This window comes from Ostrea edulis, chromosome 2, assembly GCF_947568905.1.
Source record: "Ostrea edulis chromosome 2, xbOstEdul1.1, whole genome shotgun sequence".
NCBI lineage: Eukaryota > Metazoa > Mollusca > Bivalvia > Ostreida > Ostreidae > Ostrea > Ostrea edulis.
In genome coordinates, this window is record NC_079165.1 from 37,613,467 (window position 1) to 37,637,037 (window position 23,571).

A 23,571-nucleotide genomic window follows, 5' to 3' on the forward strand; every position below is an offset into this window, starting at 1 on the left:
GGTACTCATCTATCATTGTAACATTACAGGGCCGTAAATTAACCTTCAATTTGGAGGAGGCAGGAAATTAGGCGGGGGTCTGGGGCAAGGCCGTCGTCGGCGGTCCGGCCGGTCCGGCCATGGCCGGACCAATATTTCGGCCGATAATGCCCAACCCAAAAATCCCATAAAAAGCGCACGAATTTTAGTGTCAGATATACCGGAAAACGCTTCTAAGGGCATCCTAGAATAAAAAAATTTCCGGGGGAGCATGCCCCCGGACCCCCCTAGAAATGATCAATCATAAAAATGGCCGGACCAATCACAAAATCGTGACGACGGGCCTGTGGGGGCCGCCCAGGCCCCCAGACGCTGAGCACATTTTGTGCACACTGAACACGTTTCGTGCAAAATCCTTGATTCTAGGGCCTTCTAAGATGTTACTTGACTAACTCATTCTAAAAGAAAGATTTGGAATGCTTTTTAAGGGAGGTATCATGTTCTTAGTTATTGGAAACAACATAAATTCTAATGAACTTTAAATTTTAATTTTTTTTGGCTCAAAAGTTGGAGGAGGCAGCTGCCTCCTCCGCCTCCATGTAATTTACGGCCCTGCATTATTGGAAGTTAAAATACAAGTAGATATAATGTTAACATTTTGAATACTTTACATATATACATGTTAAGGAAATCATCATATGATGTTTATTAACTTTAGTGGTGGATGACCGAGAGCGAACATCCCCCTCTCCCTCGCACAATTCAATTTCTAGAATTGACAAGTGGCCCATTTTTACCCTTGAACGTAAAGCACTGGTCAGTCATTGTGTAATTCCAATTAACGAACTTCACCATTGAGTCCTGACCGTTACTCTTCGTCAGACACTAACCCACTAATACTATCTAGATACTGATTTTGTACGTGATAAATTCCTGTGATCTTTACTAGTATGTTTCATTGTTTATTTGGAGTTTCTATTTGTTTGGGTTTCCTATTTTTTTCTTCTTCAAAAGTAAAGTATTCATATTGCAATTTAACCCCCTGGATCCGCCACTTTTTTTAAGTAAACGTATAAATATAATTGTGTTGATCTATTGAGGTAAATGAAGTCAATGGATATCTGCGGTAATATTCAGCGTTATTCACTTAGCTTCCTAACTATATTGAAAGTTGAAATAGACAACGTTAACATTTTGAATAATTTAAATATTTAGAATAGATAATCGTGCGGTGTTTATTTTTGAATATTTTGAAATTTAAAAAAAAACAAAAAACTTTAGCGGCGGAGGAGCAGAAGCCACCCCTCCTCCTGCAGGATTTATGGTCCAAAATTGACAAAAGGCTCGTTTTGACCAGATAGAAATGGCACTTGAACGGAAAATACTGATCAATCACTCTACTTAGTCCCTGATATTCAAAACAATGTACAATTTCAATACTTCATATATGTACAGGAAATAATCACACGATGTTTAGTTCGGATATAAAAAAAATATAGTGGCCCAACTGGTCAGTCATTGTGTATTCCCAATTAACAAACTATCCTTTTAAATCCTAGTCGTTACGCTTCGTCGGACACGACAACATAACACATTGACCCTAACCGAACAAGTCTTGTAATTAAGGTCTTCTGCTCCCAAATGGAAACCTGAATAAGATATCATTAAGGTCTTCCGTTTCCAACGGAAGATTTCGATGTTCTTGACACTACTTAAATAAATAAAAAATAGTGGTCCCACTAGTCAGTCATTTTGTATACCCAATTAACAAACTACCCTATTAAATTCTACACGTTACGCTTCGTCAGACACGAGATCATAAGCCATTGACCCTAACCTATCTAGTCTAGTATATATGGGTTTTTTGTTATCTATGTTATCATTATGGTCTTCCGCTTCCAAAAAAGATTTCGTTGTTATTTTTGACACTACCTAGAGACATAATCTCGAACATTTATGTATCGATGATTTGTTGTTTGTTGTAATTTTTGGTGGAAGCTTTACTGGAGTTGAAATAGTTATGGTTGATATTGGAAATAGATTTTACAATGAAGAACTAATACTGTCTTCATTACTAGGAAAACTTTAGTAGCGGACTGATCAAAGCACCCACCCTTTCCCCAACCCCTCGACCAGCCATCACGTATAGTTCATTTTCCAAAATATATAGATGCAACACTTGATCGTAAAATAGTGATCAATCAATGCATATTCCTAATCAACAAAATACCTTTAAAAGTGCGACATTTAACTCTGGACACGATAAAAGTGCGGAGTTTTTTGTCTATGACAACCACATATTTTCCTCAATAAAAACACTGAAAATTTCACTCTGTCATTAAATGTACGTATACGACGCGATATAATCAAGCCGGCATAGAGGCGCCCCATGCGAAAATTACCCTTATCAAATGTTACATACTTCGGATTTTTATTGAGCTTAATCCTAAATATTGCACATCTAGATAATTTTCCAAAAATATATGAAACTTTTTACTTGTATCAAAATTCTTTCTGTTTTATATCTTCTAAATTTTATCATAGAGTTAACTAACAGTCTCACTTGCGGAATTATGGGGTGTGGAGATCGCACCACCCCCCCCCCCCCCCCCCCCATCATTTCAAAGATAAGAATTTAATGTGCTTGAAATTGCTCTGCTTCAATATTTTCCCCCGTAAGGGAGGGGAACAACCCCTCCCGAACCATCCTAACCGTGATTTGGTTAGTCCTCAATTGCAAAGCCCCTGTAGTCCAATATCCAGTATCCAGTTAATGTAGGGCTTTTACATGTAATATGTATATCAGATATGTTTTATCCCGTGGGGATCCGGTGTTGTATCATAGACACCCCCCCCCCCCCCTGAAAAACGGGCCCGGAATTGCGCCCCAGCATATAATTTCCCCCTAAGTACAAAGTCAGTATAGAGTCTCCCCTTTGGCGGAAAAATCGCCCTGGTATATATAGAACACCCCCCTCCCCCTATTTCCGGATTTCATTTGTTATAATAGTTTAAGGAAATAGATATGCGCTCATTAATATTACGATATTCATAAAACAAACGAATATTTCTTGTTATTGACATGATGAAGTTGGATTTACACGCTGAAAACTTTGAAGTGCATATTGTAAATACAATATGCTTACCAAAAGACTTTAACGATGGTCAATATAAGTAGGATTTTTCGTAAAAAATCGACTATAAGATGTATAGTTAAAATATTTGAAAAGTAAAATAGATAAACTGTATAAATAAAAGTAATTAAATTTTCTCGTTTATTTAAATTAAAAAAATCATTTAAGTTCTTCCCAACTTTACTAATTCAAATGTTAGATACTAGTAAATAACGATAAAGACTTAAGATGTCTGAATGAATTTTGATATACCATTACACGATTTGAGCAATTTCCTTTTTATAAAAAATCATAAGATGATGATTGTTCACGATACACACACACAAAAATAATCAGAAGAATTACTGGGTCTAAATAAGAAAGAGAATTCTAGTAATAGAAATGGAAGCAGATACATAGCTAAAATGTAAGAATGGGGGTGTACTGTCATTTAGGGGGAATTTCTATACCGGGACGGTTTTTCCAAGGGGGGTTGGGTTGGACCCGGGTTAATTCTTCGTAAGGGGAAATTCTATTCCAGGTCCATCTTTCCGGGGGGAATGTCTATCCCGGGCCCGTTTTTCCGAAGGGAAAGTCTATGCGGGGGAAAATCTTATGCTTTACAACACCGGGTAGAATAGGTCCTCAGTACTCCTTGCCTGTCGTAAGAGACGACCCAATGGGACAGTCCTTCGGATGAGAACGCAAAAACCGAGGCCCACTGTCTCAACTTCTGTGGCACGATAAATTCCCTCCCTGCTCAAAGGCCGTAAGCACCGAGCATAGGCCTATGTTTTCAGCCCTTCACCGGCAATGGTGACGTCTTCATATGAGTGAAAAATTCTCGAGAGGAAACTTAAACAATATCCTATCAATCAAAACTGAGTCTGTTTTCATATCCATGTAACGTGTGTCTCTAGTACTTAATACATTCTAAGGAACTAAAGATCATGCACCCAATGTTGGGAATGAACTAAGTAAACTTAATTTGTACACTTTTAATGCGATATAGTTTTAGACTTTTTTTTCATTAATGTATATTAAATATGCGCATGCCAAATATACAGCTTTTAAGAATAGAGATATGCAATCAAAATACTTTAGAGAGTACTGGTGCTAGTTTTTGCAATAAAAAGAAGAGAGAAAAAAGCAGGAGCTTTCATAGGCTTTGTCCCCTGGAACCACCCAGGACTTTGTCCTGGACTTACTGAGGTCTAAAGGCGGTCTTTAGACCCACCCACCCAGCAATTTCTCCGGGCCCCAAACTGAAATATTGCACCCGCCTCTGAATACAATACATAATTCATGGTTATCTTGCTTTAAAATCAACAAATGTAAATTCATGTAATACTACACAATTGTATATTACTTGAATGTGGCCATTTGCATGGATCTTGAGAGATAATTCAATTATCCCCTAGATTATAACGCGAGAGTCTGAAGGATAGAGCCAGTCAGACAGCAGAAAGGCATGAGCATGTGCACGCGTGTAGATTCTTCTTTTCCAATATAATTTCATACTAGAGCATTACACACCCGTTTTTATTTGTCAAACTGCGTTTTGGAAATCTTAAAATCTTCAATTCAAAATACCCAGTCTAAGCTTCGATGATTCGGGCTGTATGAACTTCGTAATATCAGGGGCGGGTCCAGGAAATGCGGTTACAGGGAGGGGACGCCACTTTATGAGGCAGGGGGTCTGGGGGCCGCCTTGAGGCCCACAGTGGATCCAGAGCAAAGCGCTGGTGGAGTTCAGGGGGGCGAAGCCCCTGGAAGCTCCGGGATTTTACAGGGCTTGAAATATGTCTCCTATTCAGTCATTTGTGAAATTAATAAAATGACTCAAATTTTATGGGTTTTAGAACAAAATTAAGTTCTCCCAATAAAGTAATGCAAGAAATCAAAAGGTTTTGTCAATTATTTCTCCGGGAGTGGAAGAAATTATTGCTTCTTTTATCGTTTTGTACATTTTTCTAAACAAGATACCGCGATTTACCTTAAATTTGAAAATTTTAGGTGGGGGGGGGGGTGCACTGAATATAGGTGTATGGAAATGTATAGATCTATGTACGTGCATTTTAATAACCAATTGGGACTTCGCTTCAGAGTAACACAAACTGGGACTAAAGCATGCCATTCCTAACACTAAAAGCTGGTCTGAATCCCCCCCCCCCCCCCCACTCGCTTATATACCCTACAAAATTTACCTGCAATATTACATAGTATTTACTAATGTTAATTATTATAAGTTCTTTTCATTAAAAACATGGAATTTACAAATGGATGAAAAATACAAATTTCACTACATAGACTTAGGTGTACAAGTGGTTTTCGTCAAGTTTCCGCACTCATTTTTCATCTTGAAAGCTTTTTCCCTGCAAAAACTTGGTGTGTCCTGCTGAAACTTGATATATCTACGTTGTTTTCAAGTAGTTTCCGCAACGAAAATTTGCTGAAAGCTGATCAAGTTTGCGCAAAATTCGGTTTGCAGAAACTGTTCTGTTTTAGTATGCACATTGCTATACTGATAGTCTACCGCAAAGTTTTGATAAGTTTCCGCAATATTTTAGTTCTGTATCAGTTTGTACAATATGGTGTATACCAATTTTCAGCTTTGTGGAAACTTACTGAGACTTTATCATCGCCATATAATTATAATCGGATGTTTGTGTTGCAATCAATATATAGAATTTTTAAAAAGATAACTGAAAACAGTCGGACTAAATGCAAAGACAGCCTGTTACATGTATATTATAATTTGCGGAATGTGTTTTTCCCCTTTCGTTGTTAGTCTCACCCCCTCCCTTTGGGGGGATGGTGGTGGTGGTGGTGTTCATTTGTACTAATGAAGTATCACCTATAAGGTGTCAGTATATTCTGGTAGATTATTGCAATATACATCAGTGGCGGATTTAGAGGGAGCGCAGGCGGAGAAATAAATGACAAAATCTTTTAATTTTTTTAATTACTTTATTGGGAGAACTTAATATTTTCCAAAAAAAAAAAAAACCCTTATTTTATTAATTTCACCTTATTAAAATGATAGAAAATACATGTAGTACAAATGACTAAATAGGAGAAATATTTCAAGCCCCATAAAATTTGTAAAACCCAGGAGTTTCCGGGGGCTTCGCCCCCTGGGCCCCAACCAGGGCTTCGCCATGGACCCACTGCCTCATAAAGGGGCGCCCCGTAACCACAATTCCTGGATCCGCCCCTGTACATGTAGATATGAGGAGATACTGTCTGCATAAGTTGATTAGCTCATCAAACGCACCTCCTGCGATGTGAAAGTGAAAATAGCTGCAATCCTCGCCGGCGGAATTATGGTAAGGTTCAATTTCAGCAACTATTTGCGATAATGTGCTCCACGAAGATTTCCTTAAAGATTACAATTATTCTGAATGAACCCTGTGCTTCCTAATCCCCGTAATGTAGTTTCTTGTTCATCAGTGGCGGATCGAGAGAGTTGTAGTCACTCCACTTTACTTCCATAGTTTTAAACAAAACTGGTCATTTTACCAGTTTGCGATATTCACCCATCTTTGGGGCCGGGGCGGAATAGGCACAAACTTGGGTCGCAATCCGCTCATCCTTTAAACAATTCCTGGATACGCCCTTGCCCACAGGCACCTTAAATATGGATATTACTACCCCTCCCCCCACCTTTTTTCAATTTTTTTTTTTGGTGGGAATAATTTCTCTGAAATGTATGAATTCGTAGTCTATTTCATCCCTCTTTCGATTTATGTAATCGTTTCACGCTTTTTTGTAAGCTTTAGAGATTGGCCTTCTACCGGTATAGAGATTGGCCTTCTACCGGTATAATAAAATTCATTTTATTATACCAGTAGAAGGCCAATCTCTAAATACATGTATCCATACTTCCGGTGCCTGTGCCCTTGCCCGTGGAGAACAATACGTAAAGTGCACTTGTAAATATATTACCATTTTGTCTGTAATGATATTTACGGGTGTATTCAATACCACCTTCTAATAAAAACACGGGGGTGGGGGGTGATATCGTATATACTCATTATTATCATTACAGACAAAATTACCGGTTCCTGTGATTAATATTGATTTATGTTCACAAAATAAAAATTAAATCAAAATCGGAACCAGGAAAGCTTAATTGATTCCCAACTACATGGAAATGGACATAAGATTTTAATAGTGATATTGTTTAGCTACAGTTCATAATGCATAAGATATAATTGCAAAAGTCTATCTGTTAGTTGGATAATATCTTGTATACAATATAAGAATTTCATAAGTTAACATCAGGGACCTATATACTAACTAGTATATAGGTCCCTGTTAACATCAACACTGTTCCAAATATCTGATTTAAATCATTACTTCTTTTTACTGGCTAACAATTTATATTTCTATTAATTTGTCTTGAAAATGAAAAATCCATTGTACCACTGGACCTGTTCATAAAATGAAATTGATCCAACTTCGCCCCAAAATCACAGATTAAGCAGTACTGGCGGATCTAGACCTCACTGTGTGTGTGTGTGTGTGTGTGTGTGTGTGTGTGTGTGTGTGTGTGGAGGGGGGGGGGGGGGGGGGGCTTTTTTGGTCAAGCAAAGGAGATATGGTTTTGGTATTAAATGTTAATGAAAATTGAAACATCCATACTTCTTCATTATACTAGCCCGAATATTTAGAAGTAATTGTCAAAGTGCACAAATGATCTTACAAAGATTTGGCCTTAAAAGCAAAATATGCTTGACCTGGACCATTTAAATTGGCTTTAAAAGTGTTTCAGGTGTTTTCCCCCAAAAAGTCACTAAAATGATTTTAAAAGATTTGAGATGACCTTATAGAAATTAACAAATTTTGCACTAATCAAAATTTATAATCCATAGTTTTGAAATGTTTGAGTGGAGTATGAATGGTTGGTATGAGTGATTATATATCAATTGTACATCTTACCTTTAAAAGTATATATTATGATGCACTTAATTTCTATTTGTACAAATAAATTTAAAAAAATTAAGCCTAAAAAAAATAATTTAAAAAAATTATTATAATCCGAGTATTAATGTGCATTAAATTATACTTTGTTGTACAATATGAAAAAGGTACAAATTAAACAAATATTAGAAAGGGATTACATATCTTAATGGTAGTATAAGTTAACCACATTCACTAACTGCAAAATTGTAGCTCTCTGAGAAAATATTGGGACAGATCTGTACCAATTAATATTTTCTCAGAGAGCTACAGTTCTGCAGCTATGCATTCACATGATTATGAATTTCACAATATTTCATATGAATTTAAACGTAAAAATTAAAATGTATCCTTTGCCTTTGTATTGGGTGATGTATATTGCAACATAATTTTCAATGTTCATGCTGAGAATTGCTTTGCCATTATTTTCCAAATATCACCATATAAGCCTACAATATTACATATTATGTATCAAATGAATTATTTATAATATTGACTGAAATAGCATGATATGTTGATCATGATATGAAATGCTTATAAAAGTATTAGATGGCAAATTACAACCTCACAAAGTCATTCACCCAGTAATTGTAGATAAGGAACAATGAGAAACAAAGCCAGGGGCTTGCTGAGCTGTAAAGAACATCCCATGTGTATTATACACAAAGGGATTAGTTGGGGTAAAAGTCACAAGACAAAACCTGGGTACAGATATAAAAAAAATGAACAAAATGACCATGCAAGGACAAAGTCAATATTAGAAGTTTATTAAAGCATAATAACAAAATGTCACAGGACATAATACTGATTTTTATATAAATTCAGGGGGGAAATCTGTTCCTTTTGTAAAGTTTACAAAAATCCATGTGTAAAATATATGTTATATTTTTTATGAGATTGTTTTTCAATTTTAAACTATAGATTTTGATAATTATTATTAAATGCTTATTCCTTTTATCATATCTATTGCAAAATATGAATTAAAATAGGATTTTCTTTTACTGATATAGAATACTAATAGGCTTTGTAATCATTGGGTTTACAAATTGCTACACAAGATCTGACATTTTTCACATAGCTTCTGCGTGCATGCATGTCATTTGATTCAATATCAACATATCAATTAATAAGCAAGATTCAAAATGTGAAATTACTTTGAAAAAAAAAACAAAAAAAAAAAACACAACAAAAAACTTGATGACTGATAATCTATAATATGCATGATAGTTCAAATTTTCTTATGAATATATATGTATATCAAATGATATGTCAGAACAATCAATTTGCTATTATTGTACGTACATGTATATGCTTTCATAATTTTGCTGTTGTGTGATAATGAAATATTGTCAAATTAAAAAAAAATGTGAAATTACAATTTAGTGTCCTTAGGTTTGTAATCAAGAATGAAGGAGTAAATGATAACCCAGTGGTGGATCCAGAGGGGGTGCTGGTTCAGGAAATTTTGCTAAAATAAAGTAAAAATAACACATTTTGAGGGTGGACCCCCTCCCTTGATAACCAAAATTAATGGTAAATTTCCTCTCTCTCAAAAATTCCTAGATCCATCCCTGTAAGCATTAGACAATCATTAATTTGTCATTCCATTATTCATAATTTCTTCATTGGACACATGGAGGCCAACTCTCACATGTGTGTATATAGACATAATTCCAATTATTTTGAAAATAAAGAGGTCAAAGTACCAAATTGAATTCAATATAAAATATATAAAGAATATCTTATCATGGATATAAAGATTAAAACATTTCAATCATGTTAATTAATAGATTTTTAGGTCAATTGATTCTCTCATGTGACCTATTGCTAGTGGTCAGCTTCTGTTGTGAGAGTAAACAAAACATCAAGCTTGTAAATATCATGATTCCTAGGGTAGAAATTCTGACTCCAGGAGGAACCAAACTTGATATATAGTGTTTATGTGTAAAACATTTAAATTTAGATAACATCTTCCTTAATGCTATTGATGCTTTTAGGTAAAGAAGGAACAGGTAATTGTAAATTTCATGACCTCGATCAGTGATAATAATAATAAAATTTATATACATGCAGCCTTATATAAAACAGTTTATTACTCTAAGGTGCTTTACACAATCTGATTAAAATAAGATCTTTGATCCGCTCCGTTATTGTTATGTCGTTTCAATAAGATCTTTGATCCGCTCCGTTATTGTTATGGAGCGAATCAAAGATATTATTTATAACAATAACGGAGCGGATCAAAGATCTTATTTTAATCAGATTGTGCTTTACAAGGGCAAGAAGAGGAATGCAACAATAAAATAGAATTAAATGACTTTATGACAACTTATAGATGTATCTGTAAATTAAATTATCAAAATAAAACACTATGATTAAGATCAATAGCTAAAAGTTGGTTGGTTTTTTGGGGTTTTTCTTTTTTGGTATTTGATAATTAAAAACACAGTTTATATATACATGTTAGAATCTAAAGGTTTTGATACTAGCTTTAAAATAGATGGAACCAAAATGGTCATAGTAATCACATGTCTTTATGATTTAAAAGAATCCTTCTTTAATTTTGTTGACACTAGAATATTATAAATGATGGATGCATTGTCAAGAAAAACAGAAAGAGATGTACAAAAATTGTGACGCTTGCAACTCCAGGGTTCTGATTCAATGTCAGATCCAAATAGTGTTAAAAGTGTATATCAAGTTTATAATTGTAAAATGTTTCATCAGTATAGACGCTTTTGGGGGAATGAATTACACCTTATATTATACTTCTACTGAATATTAGAATTTAGCATATAAATGCATGCCTAGAGCAAGAAAAGTTACTGTATTATATAGATTTCATTCATATTGAGGTTAGTAATACTTTTAACTAAATAACTCAGGTGACTGGTAAGGTCAGTGTCTTGTTGATATTTTTGATGTGTGTATGCATGTACGTGTATGTGTGCGTGTGTGTGTGAAATACAAAAAAAATCCATAAAGATTTGTTTCAGAGTTTTGAGTAGTGATCAGTTTTAGCAATCATCAACAGCTAGGGTATGAATCTGTACACTCATCTTTGTTAATTTCTAAAAAGACTTAAATTGCATTTCAAAAGTAGTCAAGTGTTATGTGAAGGAGATATGAGGAATATATGTTCCTGCTAAATGTGTGTGATCATACATTTGGGGTGTCAATGGATGGAAAATCATCTGAAGATCGAAGTTTTGAAGAAATTGAAATACTTTTTTGAATATTAATCAATCTTATTTTCATTCTAAAATCATGTACTCAAAGGAATTTTCTTTCAATTACATATGTAAGTGCATTGAATTGAATTATTTTTCTATTTCTGACTTACATTTAAAACAGTTATGTTTGTCATTTTGTTTCTCAAAGTAGAAAATATTTTCATGTAGATTTTTCTTCCAAGATTATTATTCCTTAGGTTTCAATTTAGAACATTCAAGTAAAAGAAAATAAGACTCTAAAAAAAGGAGGTCTCCATGTGAATTGAGAGAAAGAAATGGAAATTATAAATTCTGTGGTGACATTAAATTTCATTTCATAATTTTGCCAGCTATAATAAGGTATGATATGAGATTCAGGGTGGTACATTTATGTGCATACATGTACCTTGTTTCTCCAATTGAAAATTGATTGCTTTAAATCAATTTCAACATTATGAATATCCTACAAAAGTAAAACATAATGATTTAAAGTTAAAAAAACCACATTGTTTCACTCCTGAAACCTTGACCTCACATGGATATATATTGGTATTTAGTGTTGGTAGGTTTTGGTTCTTTTTGGGTGGATTTTGGATAATGTAGTGAATTTCAGTTAGTTGTAGCACAGTAACATGGAGAGAGCTTGCTTGCTTCCTGATATCTAGTCAATCACTTTTTAAGACATACATATTTTTCAAACTCGCATTGCACATATTTGTTTACATTTTTGGTAGGAGTGTTTTATATGCTCACTATATATGTCATCTTCATATATAGATGTGTAATTGTTTGCAAAAAGAGGAGACATCTAAATTCCTAATAAAAATGATAATTACATTTAAATCATAATTGTGCACTTCATGTACTTTTTACATGCAAAATCTTTTCATATAATTATATGGTTTTTGTACTTTCTGTCCATATCTGTAAGTCTGTCTGTCACAAAGTCTTAAATTGTGCATTAAAATGCTTCTCCTCCTGTATGGATTATCTGATAAACTTGAAACTTTGTACAATGCTTCATTGCCATTTGCAGATGTGCACATTGTTGGGAGAGGATTTATTGTTATCCTAAAAGTTATAGTGGTTCGATCCAAGAGGGATGCGGGTGTAAAATAGCTTGTGACCATTTCTCCTAGTTGCAAACATATTGGAGAGTCTTGAATTTTTTTTTTTACAATACTTCATTATCATTAAATGATGTCTAGATTTCTCTGACCCAGGTATCTAATATTTTCCTAAAATCTACAGTGGATCAAAAACAAGTATTTTAAGTGTTGTTTTTTTTTTTACCCTTTATTGAATAATCTTTGTAAAATTGCATGTGCAAAAGTAAAGATGCATTGAAAATTCAATTACAAAATTAAACATTTCACTGGTTTGTTAAGGTACTCACTACACTAAAGCTTTATGACACTATGTTACAAGATGACGATTTAAATGTTTTGGGAAAGTATTTGTATTGATCGATTTATTCGTCTATAACACCATAGCTAAGTGGTTAATTAATAAAGCATTGGGCAAGAGAGAGAGAGAGAGAGAGAGAGAGAGAGAGAGAGAGCATTGGGCTGGTGAACTACAGATCTTGAGCTCAAATCCACCAGTCTTTTGTTCATGTGTTGAAATAATATTTTTGAAAATCATGTTTTTATCCAAATTTGCATTTTTTGCTGTTTTTGGCATACACACTTATTGTATATCATCAGATCTTTTTTAAAATATTAAATCAATTTGTACTGATTTGAGAAACTATTTCCCGGTGTAGTGAGCCACCTTAAATGTAAACATAAAAAGACTCCAGTCTTTGTTTACATGACACAGAATGAAGGCTAAAATTTTATTCCTGCATCCAGAAGGTTAAAATTTTGGCTGTGAACACAGATTCAGTTATACTTTTCATGTTTAACATTTAAAAAAATGAAAACAAAATTTAAAAAAACAAAACAAAAACGTAAACGTCCTGCTTGAGAATTTTTCACTTGTATGGAGACGTCACCATTGCCAGTGAAGGGCTGCAACATTTAGGTCTATGTTCGGTGCTTATGCCCCTTTGAGCAGGGGTGGATTAATATTGTGTCACACATTTAGGTAATGTCATATAACTGTAAACAATGTCTCTAGAGGATTTGGGTGTTGCTCAACCGGAAATTTAATAAATCAATGCATAAGATTGGGTCATACTTCTTTTTGGACTAGAACATCCAGGACTGAACTTTCTTAGGGTCGAGATGTCTGTTAACCGTTTATTCGTATTTACCTTTCAAAGTCTTTTTGACGCTTAAGGTATAGGAGAAAGTACTTTGACTTCAGAATGAATGTGATTGTCAGAGGGAGAATGATGGACCGAAGCATGCATTTTGTAAAATGATTCTTGTGTTGTTAAATCTTCGAGAATCTTGTTGGAGATGTCTGATTCGGTTCACGAAACAACTTAGCATCATCTAGCAGTAGCAGATTTCACCGTAAGCACTTAATTAACACTAATTTTAATATATTGTAAACAAATTGTAACTGTAAGCTAGGCTATTCCAAAATTCCACAACATATCAGAGGAACCGGTAATTTAGCCTATACATAATGATAAGAGTAGGGGTATATACCACACACCCCTAATAAAAGCACTGGGATTACTGAATCAGAATGACAATTGGGGTGGGGACGATAAAAGCAGAATTTTCGAATTATTTTGAAGCGAAGTTTTGAGTAAGAAATGGTGCCATTCCTTTGGGGTTATTTTTTTCATTGGGGATGGTACCATAGGGCCTACTATTATTATTACAAACAAAAATACCGGTTCCTGTGAATATTCACACCTGACGACCTGTAAAGGGTTGTAAATAGTGAATGTGAACAGCTGCATGTAAATAAGTTAGTGTTCTAACTGCATAATTTAATACCGTTCAATTTTATTCTAATGTTTTTGTGATAGGGTTATATGTATACAATTAAAATTGCATGGGAAAGAGTTTAGTAATGCAGAGCTCTAATATAATTTAATTTCTCATGTTGTTTAGACATTTATCCATTAACACATGTACATAGGTCTACATAATTTAGGAGTGTAATTACTAGATATAAAGTTAATGTCATTCCTTAGCTTGCAAGTACATTCTTAAGAATCATGACAAACAACACTCTTTAAGATACAATTTTCTGCTTTATTACTATATTCATGGGATAAAAGTCCCCATCCTGTGTTTTATTTGGGATATTTATTCCCATTCATGCTCAAATAGGATATTCACTGCCATTTCATGTTCATTATGGGACATTTCCTCCTATGGGACATTGTATCCCATTTTGAATTTAAAAATGGGAGTTAAAATCCTATGGGAGAAATTATATTTTTTCTCCCATGGGATTTTTGGTGGGAGTGAAAATCCCCCAAGTGGGATTAAAAATCCCTCCAAAATCCCATGGGATTTTTTGATTTCAGGTGAAATATCTTAAAAACTACAATATTTACAAGTGTAAATGTTGGTGCATGTCTTGTGGACATAAAATCCCATCTTTTTTTGTAAAGGGTTTATTTGTATCCTTAATAAAAGGGTTGGCGAAACTCCAGACTTTTGTTGTGTCCAGAGTTAAATGTCGCACTGTTTAGAGTTCCTCATTGACAATATCTGCGTGGTCTTTGGTGATCAGGTTTTCCAACAGTCTGTTGGAATTCCCATGGTCACGAATTGTGCTCCTTCGTTAGCTGACCTGTTTCTATATTCACATGAAGCATAATTTATTCACAAACTTATACTCGAGAAGAAGAAATTTCTTGCTGTGGCCCTCAATTTGACATTTAGATATACCGACGACGTTTTGTCTATTAACAACAATGATAACTTTCATTCATATATAGATTCGATATATCCCTGTGAGCTCGAAATAAAAGACACAACAGAGTCATCCACTTCTGCTTCATACTTAGATATTTTATTGAATGTAGACATTAACGGCAAACTGACAACTCAGCTGTATGACAAACGGGATGATTTCAGCTTCTCCATCGTCAACTTCCCATATCTATGTAGCAATATTCCATTATCACCTGCATATGGTGTTTATATCTCTCAACTGATTCGATACGCAAGACCTTGTTCTGCGTATAGTCAGTTTTTAAATCGAGGCAAGCTACTGACAAACAAGTTGATGGTACAGGGGTTTCAACAGTCTCGATTGAAGTCAGTATTTCGCAAATTCTATGGTCGTTATAACGATCTAGTTCGTCAATACAACCTATCATTGGGTCAAATGCTGTCTGACATGTGTCATACGGATTGTTAGGCTGTTCTTGACACATGTTGACTACGGATAACTCCGTTTACCTGATCAGGATATAGGGCTCATGACGGGTGTGACCGGTCGACAGGAGATGCTTACTCCTCCTAGGCACCTGATCCCACCTCTGGTGTGTCCAGGGGTCCGTGTTTGCCCAACTATCTATTTTGTATTGCTTATAGGAGCTATGAGATTGATTATTGTTTGTTATCTTCACCTTTAATATTGTATCTCTCGACCTGTAACATCATCAGGACTTCTTTTTTTTTTTTTTTTTTTTTTATAATTTATTTGTTTTTTGACACATACAATATAATCACACAGACAAATAAACAAACGGACAATCAATCATACATACATTTCATTCTCTCCTGTGGTCACTTGCTGTACAGTATTGAAGCATAACAAAAAAACATGTAAAAATTAAAAAAGAAATTATTCAAAAATATCTTCCCATCTCTTCCACATTTTATCAAAGCTGTGCATTCTATGTTTTTGAATTGCAGCATATTTTTCCACATGATATTTTAACTTTAAGTGACATAATAATCCAACAAGGTTTGGTTCCTTATCCTGCATTAAACAGGTAAAGATGTATTGTTTAACATATAAAATTATAAAATTCATAACTTTGTTATTAAAAGTTAGTGGATTTTCACCTAATATAATATTGGACACATTAAAACCTACTCTTTCTGAAGTTTTTCTATATATATGAAGACTCAACTCACTCCACAATGTTTGGGTTTTATCACATGAAGCAAAAATATGTGTCATCGTCTCCACATTACTTGTACAAAATCTACAGCAGTCATTTGTTTTAACATTAATTTTTTTCAAATAATATCCAACAGGAAGGATTCTATGTAAAATTCTAAACTGTAGCCATTGAGCAGAAGAATCAGTTGTTGTTTTGAAACAAATTTTAAACACCCCTTGTATGGAAATATCACCCACTCCATATGGAGACAGTTCAGCTTTCCACTTGACCATAGAAGTTTGGATCGTATCGTTTTCGTTCAAAATATTGTAAATGATTTTGGAACATTTTTCATGCATCAAAACATGTTCAAAAAATACAGGCATACAGGGATTAGTAATTTTTTTGGCTAAATGTCTATCAATAGACAAACTTTTTAGGTATTTTGAAATTGCTGTGATAATGCTATTATATTGCATTACACAAACTTCATGGAGATTGTATAAGCATTGTAATTTTTCTAAGGCAAGGAAATTACAATCATTGTCAAAAAAATCTTGAACAACTTTAATCCCTTTATCATACCATGCTTTAATAAAAACAGGCTTTCCAGCTATTTTAATATTAGAATTGTACCACACTGGAATATTTTGAAAATTACTTTTTAGTTTTGGAGAATTTTGACTGATCTTCAAATAAGAAAGCCAAGAAGTAAAAACATCTTTCCAAAATGCATTATTTTCATTAAGTAAGCATTCTAAAATAAAGCTATCTCCAAAGTCATATAATTTCTTTAAGATATCACTTCCATACACAGCAAAGAAGATACTCATCCAAGGTTTATAACAATTAGACTTAGTAAGTCTCTTAATCCATGAACATTTCAGAGATGTAATAAAGTTGTTTATATCAACCATCTTTAAACCACCTGCTAGATAGTCTTGTGTTATCATAGACCTCTTGACTTTATCTATACTAGATTTCCACAAGAATTCAAAGATAATTTTGTACAAATATGTAATTGTTTCCTTTTTAGGAGTAGGAAGTGATATGAACAAATGATTCAATTTTGGGATAAGTAAGGTTTTAATGACAGTGACCCGACCAATAGGAGTAAGAATTCTTCTTTTCCACTGTTCAATAAGAGCGACAATTTTCGGGATTTGAAGTCCAAAATTTATGTCTTCAATTTCTTTAAGATCAACAGAAAAATTAATACCAAGTAAATTAAAAGTTGTTGATCCCCAGTCCAATTTCATCTTGTATGATGAAAGACTTGATCTGAAATTTTTTTTTGAACCAATCCATATAATCTTCGTTTTAGAAGTATTAATCCTTAAACCAGAAAAACTGGAAAAAAATTCAATAGTATCCAAAGCTGCAAAAAGCGATTCAGCTGAACCATCAAGGGCTAGTGAAGTATCATCTGCATATTGTGATATTTTATGTTCTTTATTTTGTATACATATGCCATTTATATTTTTGTTTTGTTTAATTAATATTGCAAGAATTTCAGCACATATGATGAATAAATATGGTGCAATAGGATCGCCTTGTCTACATCCTCTTTGTATGTCAAACTATTTAGACAGGAATCCACTCTGTAAAATCGAGGCTCTGAAATTTGTGTTCAAAATCTTTATCCACTGAATAAAGCATTCCCCAAAACCAAAATATTTTAAAACTTTATAAATGAAAGACCATGACATTGAATCAAAAGCCTTTTCAAAATCAATGAATACTAAAAGACCTGGAATATTGTTTCTCTCAGTATATGACATAATATCATAAATAAATCGAGTATTCTCTCCAATATATCTCCCTTTTAGAAAACCAGATTGTGTATCTGATATTATATAATCCAAAACGTGTTTGATTCTGAAGCTAAGACAGCCCGATATGATTTTGTATAGTACATTTAAAAGCGTAATTGGTCGCCAGTTTTTTAGAAGCTGTCTTGGTTTATCTCCTTTGGGTAAGCATGAAATAATTCCTAATCTTTGTGAAATAGGAAGTTCCCTCTTATGAAATATACAATTAATGGCTCTTACAACATAGTATTTAATATCATTCCAAAAAAAATTGAAAAATTCTGTCGTGTAACCATCACTACCAGGAGATTTGTTGTTTTTCATGTTTTTTAGCACATTAAGAACCTCTCCCTCTACAATATCGACCTCTAGTTTATTGGCTGTATGCACATCTAACTTAGGAGAATTATAATCAGAAATGATGTTCTCTAGATCAACATTAATCAAGTTTGAATCATTATTGTTATATAAAGTTTCATAATATATCTTAACATTATCCAATATCTCTGATTGATCATATATTATTCCGATATCCTCCAAATTAATTTTTTTAATAGTTTTGTTCAAGTAATTCCTAGATTCCAAATTACAAAAATATTTTGAAGGTTTTTCTCCTTCTTCTATCAGGACTTTAAATCCAACTATCTTCATAGCTAATGTTTTACATTGCAGTAATATCCGAATCATTGAGGGCAGTAAGAACGTTCAAGATGGGACGTTATTCAATGTAGAGTCAATGTTAACAGTATTGTGGGTGTCGATGACTGCAGTTTTGTTTTTTTTAAATGTTTCTATTTTGTTCCTTGTATTTTCATTTCTCCACCATGTGTCAGAATTTTTTTTTCAGAATTGGGATAGCCGACGTTTTGTCCCTGTGGTGAAGAAAATCAAAGGTCTATTTCTGTGCCCAGTTTTCCTCGGATAATTCTTCGATTTTTCCTACGTCAAATATCCTCTTCTTTGTCAATTCTGCTGTTGTTTTTTATTTGACATCATTGGTACTCTTTTTCTGCAATTTCCGCAATTTAAGCGACCTCTTCCATTCGTTTTGAAACGCTAGCTTTGTCAATTGACCATCGTAAGACACTGCTGGTGTAGAGAGTCATTTCTTATAAAGGCAAACAGAATGTCTTTCAGCGTCTTTCGCAGTGTTTATCTGTTTCTGACTTCATACTACATGCATAACTTTTTTAACCATAGGCCATTGGAAATCCATCCGCAAGGTTTTCTTTAAGAATTTGGTCTTGGTTCTAACGCATAAAAACAAGTATTTCGTTGGCGTGTTGAGAAAATAATTTGTGAAAGCATCAGGAGGAAGACATGCAAAATTGAAGTAATATACATGTCTGATGTTGATTTCCAACGGAAATCGCTCTTTCTCTGCGAATTAAATAAATGGAGACCAGTTGTGTAGAGCACTTTTGTTTTCACTCCGTATCTCATATGAGTTGTGTTCTCAGAAATGTTTGTTTGGAAAGAAAAAAACCCTAATCGTTATTAAGTATATACCTTTAAACATGTGGCGTGTTAAACTCTACATTCTGAAATTACTATTGAAATTGGTTTTGTTTTCATGTCTTTAAGTAGTTTACATTTCAGTTCATAGTGCCTCCTTCAAGGTTCAAACTGACTCGGGTTTCTTGAAATACTCCGTGGGAATACAATATTGATTGCTGATCTATATAATGCAATTGGATCTAACAAAGCTATTAGTTTGAACATAAACCTTGATGAAAATGGGGATATATTAAAGGACATATTAGGATAATTACAATATTAAATAAGACCCAATTTAAAGACATGGGGGGAAACATGCACTAGTTGGTGTTGAAAATTTCAAAGAAATAAATAAAAAGGAACAACCTATGCTTTAAAAAACCCGGCTGTCAACTGTTAAAAGTTATAAGACTGGGCACAATTGAGACATCTACCGATAGCAAAAAAAAAAAAAAAAAAGTTAAGATAACAAACAATAATCGATCCCATAACTTCTATAAAAATTACAAAATTAAGAGTAGGGCAAACACAGAACCCTGGACATACCAGAGTTGGAGACTCTACAAATTATTTTCAATAAATGATGAAAAAAAAATACAATCTGATTCACTATATCGTTGAGAAGGCTTACATGCGGAATTAAGATTTTAAACGAATTTCTCCTAAGATTTTACCATCTAAGATGTTAATACTACTGGTCACCTATATGATTTTATATGGTCAAAGGACAGTAACTCTTCAGTATATTCTACGGATCTAAAAGTGGTCCGAGTGTGTATAACATTGCAGGTTGCATCACTCTCGAAAACAATTATTTTTGGAACTTTCCTTGCATCATGGGGCTCTCCTATGAGGTGTAAATTCATTTGTTTTTAAATATATTTTGTGAATAACAAACATCAAAGAAGGACATTTTATTTTCAAATCAGTGTACCAGTCAGTGAATGATACCAATCATCCGAATCTTCCCTAGTCAATATTTTGTGATCTATTACCTTTATCAATAAGACTCACATGATGAAATATCTTTATATTGCTATATTGATTAATAACAAAATTGTGAGTAATGTGGTGATGGATCACAAACACTTCACTTGGGCAGATACGTATCAACATATGGCCGACCGCAATAAAGTGAACATTTTATATCAAGTACATATTTCAACACTATTCGACGGGGGGTGGGGGAGAGAGAGAAAAAAAATCCATTTCTTTGTGTATAACCAACTATCATGGGGTCGTGCACACAAAAGATGAAAAATACCTAAGTTTTTTATGCTGATGTTAACCAAACTCCCCAAATAAGATTTGTCGCAGTTTTAACTACTTATACGTGTACCTATAGGTCACGAATGTCGACTTCTTTACATTTTCACACTAATAACTGTGAAACCTTTATAACATGCATTGATTAACAATGACTTTTACGTCAAAAGCCTTTTCATTTTGACTAACTTTTAAACGATACCGAATCTATTTTTCTTCCCAAGATATTCTAGTCTTATGGACTCTTTGCTTTTCGTTTCTAGCTGCATATGCGATTTCTTCCTGTCGGGTAGAATGAAAATGATTTACGCAACAAAGGCTAATTCAGTTATCTTTATCAGCTTTTATTACCCAAACTCTGCTCACCATAGCTCATTTTTCCTGTCATTTAATATCTGAACAAAACATAAGAGTGATTGAGATTGAAAATTGTCATTTATTACGAATACCAAATGACGAAAGAAATCTTCATCAGAATATTCTGGGGGAAATCAGCTAATAAATTCTACATCAAAGTACCTGCAAAGCTAAATAACTCAAAGTCTGATTTCCCCCAAAGAAGACAAAATAAATATCGAGAATAATGCTCCGTTACAAGATGATAAATAAAAAAAATTATCAGAACAAATCCAGAGCAAAGAGATGGCGAACAAATAAGGTCATTCATTGTTGAAAGAAATTTATTCATTAACAGACAAAATATTTTAATTTATATCAAAAATCCCGAGAAATGCGAATGATAAACAGCACCTGGATAGGTACTTGACCCAGCAATATATGGAAATTGACCACCCCCATTAGTTCTGATTTTTAGATAAACCTTGTCGCCTTTCTGGAGCTGCAGCAGAGTGTTTTCTGATCTCTTGATCCACATCCCTTCCGCGCCGATGAACAAATACGAAGAAATCTTGCCGTTCTTCATAATATGTATTCTCAGATAATCGTTAGCGGAAGAAGGTGCTGGAAGTCCGATGGTGCACATGAAGAAGTATGAACCAGATACTGGGGCGGTAAACACACCTGTTCTGCCGTTATAAGCTCCTCCTTTATTGGTGAGAACGTTGCCGAAAATGAGAGTTGCACCTGATACAGGTTTGATGTTAGTTGCAGGACTTGCCATAAATGAGATGGTATCAACCTTTCTCTCTATAAAATGAATATAACGCACTAATAATATTGCCTGACAGCCAGTCGTACGTGCAGGACGCCGCCACTTATTTTATATAATTACAGATCACACACATAACCGATTGCTTTGCTTTTACATATGACAAACTAAGAAAATTGTGCATGAAATATTTAACTTGACAGCATACATGTAATATTCTCCCGCAAAAACAAACATCAGGGCCGGCCAGGAAAAAACTAGAGATAAAATTATGATATTTACCAATGAAAACCGGTCCTTAACAGAGTACGTTAGAGAACTCTAGAGTACGTTGGTAAAATTTCATAATTTAATTAATGTAACAGCTGTTCGTAGGTGTTCTTACTTTAGTTTAACCTTTTAAATATATATCTGGAATATATTGTGTTTGTTTTCATTATATTTAGAAAATATTTTGAATTACAGTTTACCGTTTGATCCCGATCAAATTTAACTACATATTTACATAAAGTACCAGTGCATTACATTCAATTTTCCAAGATTATGCCTTTATCTTATCTTTAAAGTATTAAGTCTTTTTTAGCCAACTGAACAGTGAATTCAATGAAAATAAATCATTCAGTGGTATTTAGATTTACATAATGGTGAAAAACTCTAGAAAACCTGTGTCCGTTGCCAAGTGCCGCTGGATGTAGGGAGTTTGTGAACGGACCTCACAAAATACCAATAATATAAACAATTAATATACATTAAGTTATGAAAGTTTGTTTAACCCATGCAGAGCGGAGACTAAAAGTGAATACTTTAACAAACCCAGCTCTTAAAAACCCCTTACTAAGCATTTCTATTGGTCAAAACCTGAATACCATTTATGGATTATGCCACTATACAGGATATACCATTTTAAATACATATTGTGAATACAACATTTTCCCGCTATGTCATCGAAACGCGGGGAAATATAATGATCTACAAATGACGAACAAAATATTACTATCTGACCATGGTTCCCCTTAATTCTGTAGTCAATTTATCAAAATTCGACTGCTTCATATACCCTTCTGTAATTGGAATGGTTACATGAGGAAAATTATCATACCTGTACTTATTCCGCTTATTGCACGCTCTAGCAACTGCACTTTAGACTTCAGAGAGGTAAACTCTTTCTTGATGCACGTCTCATATTCGCTGAGATGAAGTCCACAGCCATTTCTGTTGTTTTCTGCAGACTTCATGCAAATGTTGTAATAATGTATGTTCTTCTTACAGCTGCAATCGCCTCGAGCTATCGTCACTGAAGCCAAAAAAATGCTTACACAAAACGCTGTTCCGAACATTGTGTATAACGGAAGGCTATAGAATTATTGATTCTACATATACCTTTATATATTAAAAATGTACATTCTATAATGATGATATTCCGTGCATTCATGTATGTATAGAAACTTGATATTTACCATATGTCGGCTTTCCAAAATTAAGGGCGTCATAATGAGAAAAGTAAAAGCCAAAAAAAAAAAAAAAAAAAAAAAAAAAAAAGCAAGTAAACAAAAACATAATATCGCCCATGGACTTCTATGGTGGTATATTTCGGCTAACCATTTTTCAGATTTTTATGTCCACTTGTTAGATCTTTTTGTAATATCAA

General features: G+C 33.9%; 1 protein-coding gene across 1 annotated transcript; it reads right to left on the minus strand.

Moving 5' to 3' along the window:
• Positions 1–21,231: 21,231 nt before the first annotated feature.
• On the minus strand, positions 21,232–23,287 carry LOC125679123 (cerebellin-1-like). The gene is made up of 2 exons (XM_048918088.2): positions 23,023–23,287; positions 21,232–21,961 (listed from the first exon to the last, which is right to left on the minus strand). Exons 1-2 carry the CDS (start codon positions 23,258–23,260, stop codon positions 21,525–21,527), a joined length of 675 nt encoding a protein of 224 aa, XP_048774045.2. The 5' UTR covers positions 23,261–23,287; the 3' UTR covers positions 21,232–21,524.
• Between the last annotated feature and the right edge of the window lie 284 nt (positions 23,288–23,571).

What these genes read in the sequence shown, in the direction of transcription:
- LOC125679123 (XM_048918088.2), bottom strand. Translation starts at nt 23,260, where the DNA reads ATGTTCGGAACAGCGTTTTGTGTAAGCATTTTTTTGGCTTCAGTGACG. An exon ending in AATAAGCGGAATAAGTACAG is followed by an intron (nt 21,962 to 23,022) that starts GTATGATAATTT and finishes TTCATTTTATAG; the next exon opens with AGAGAAAGGTTGATACCATC.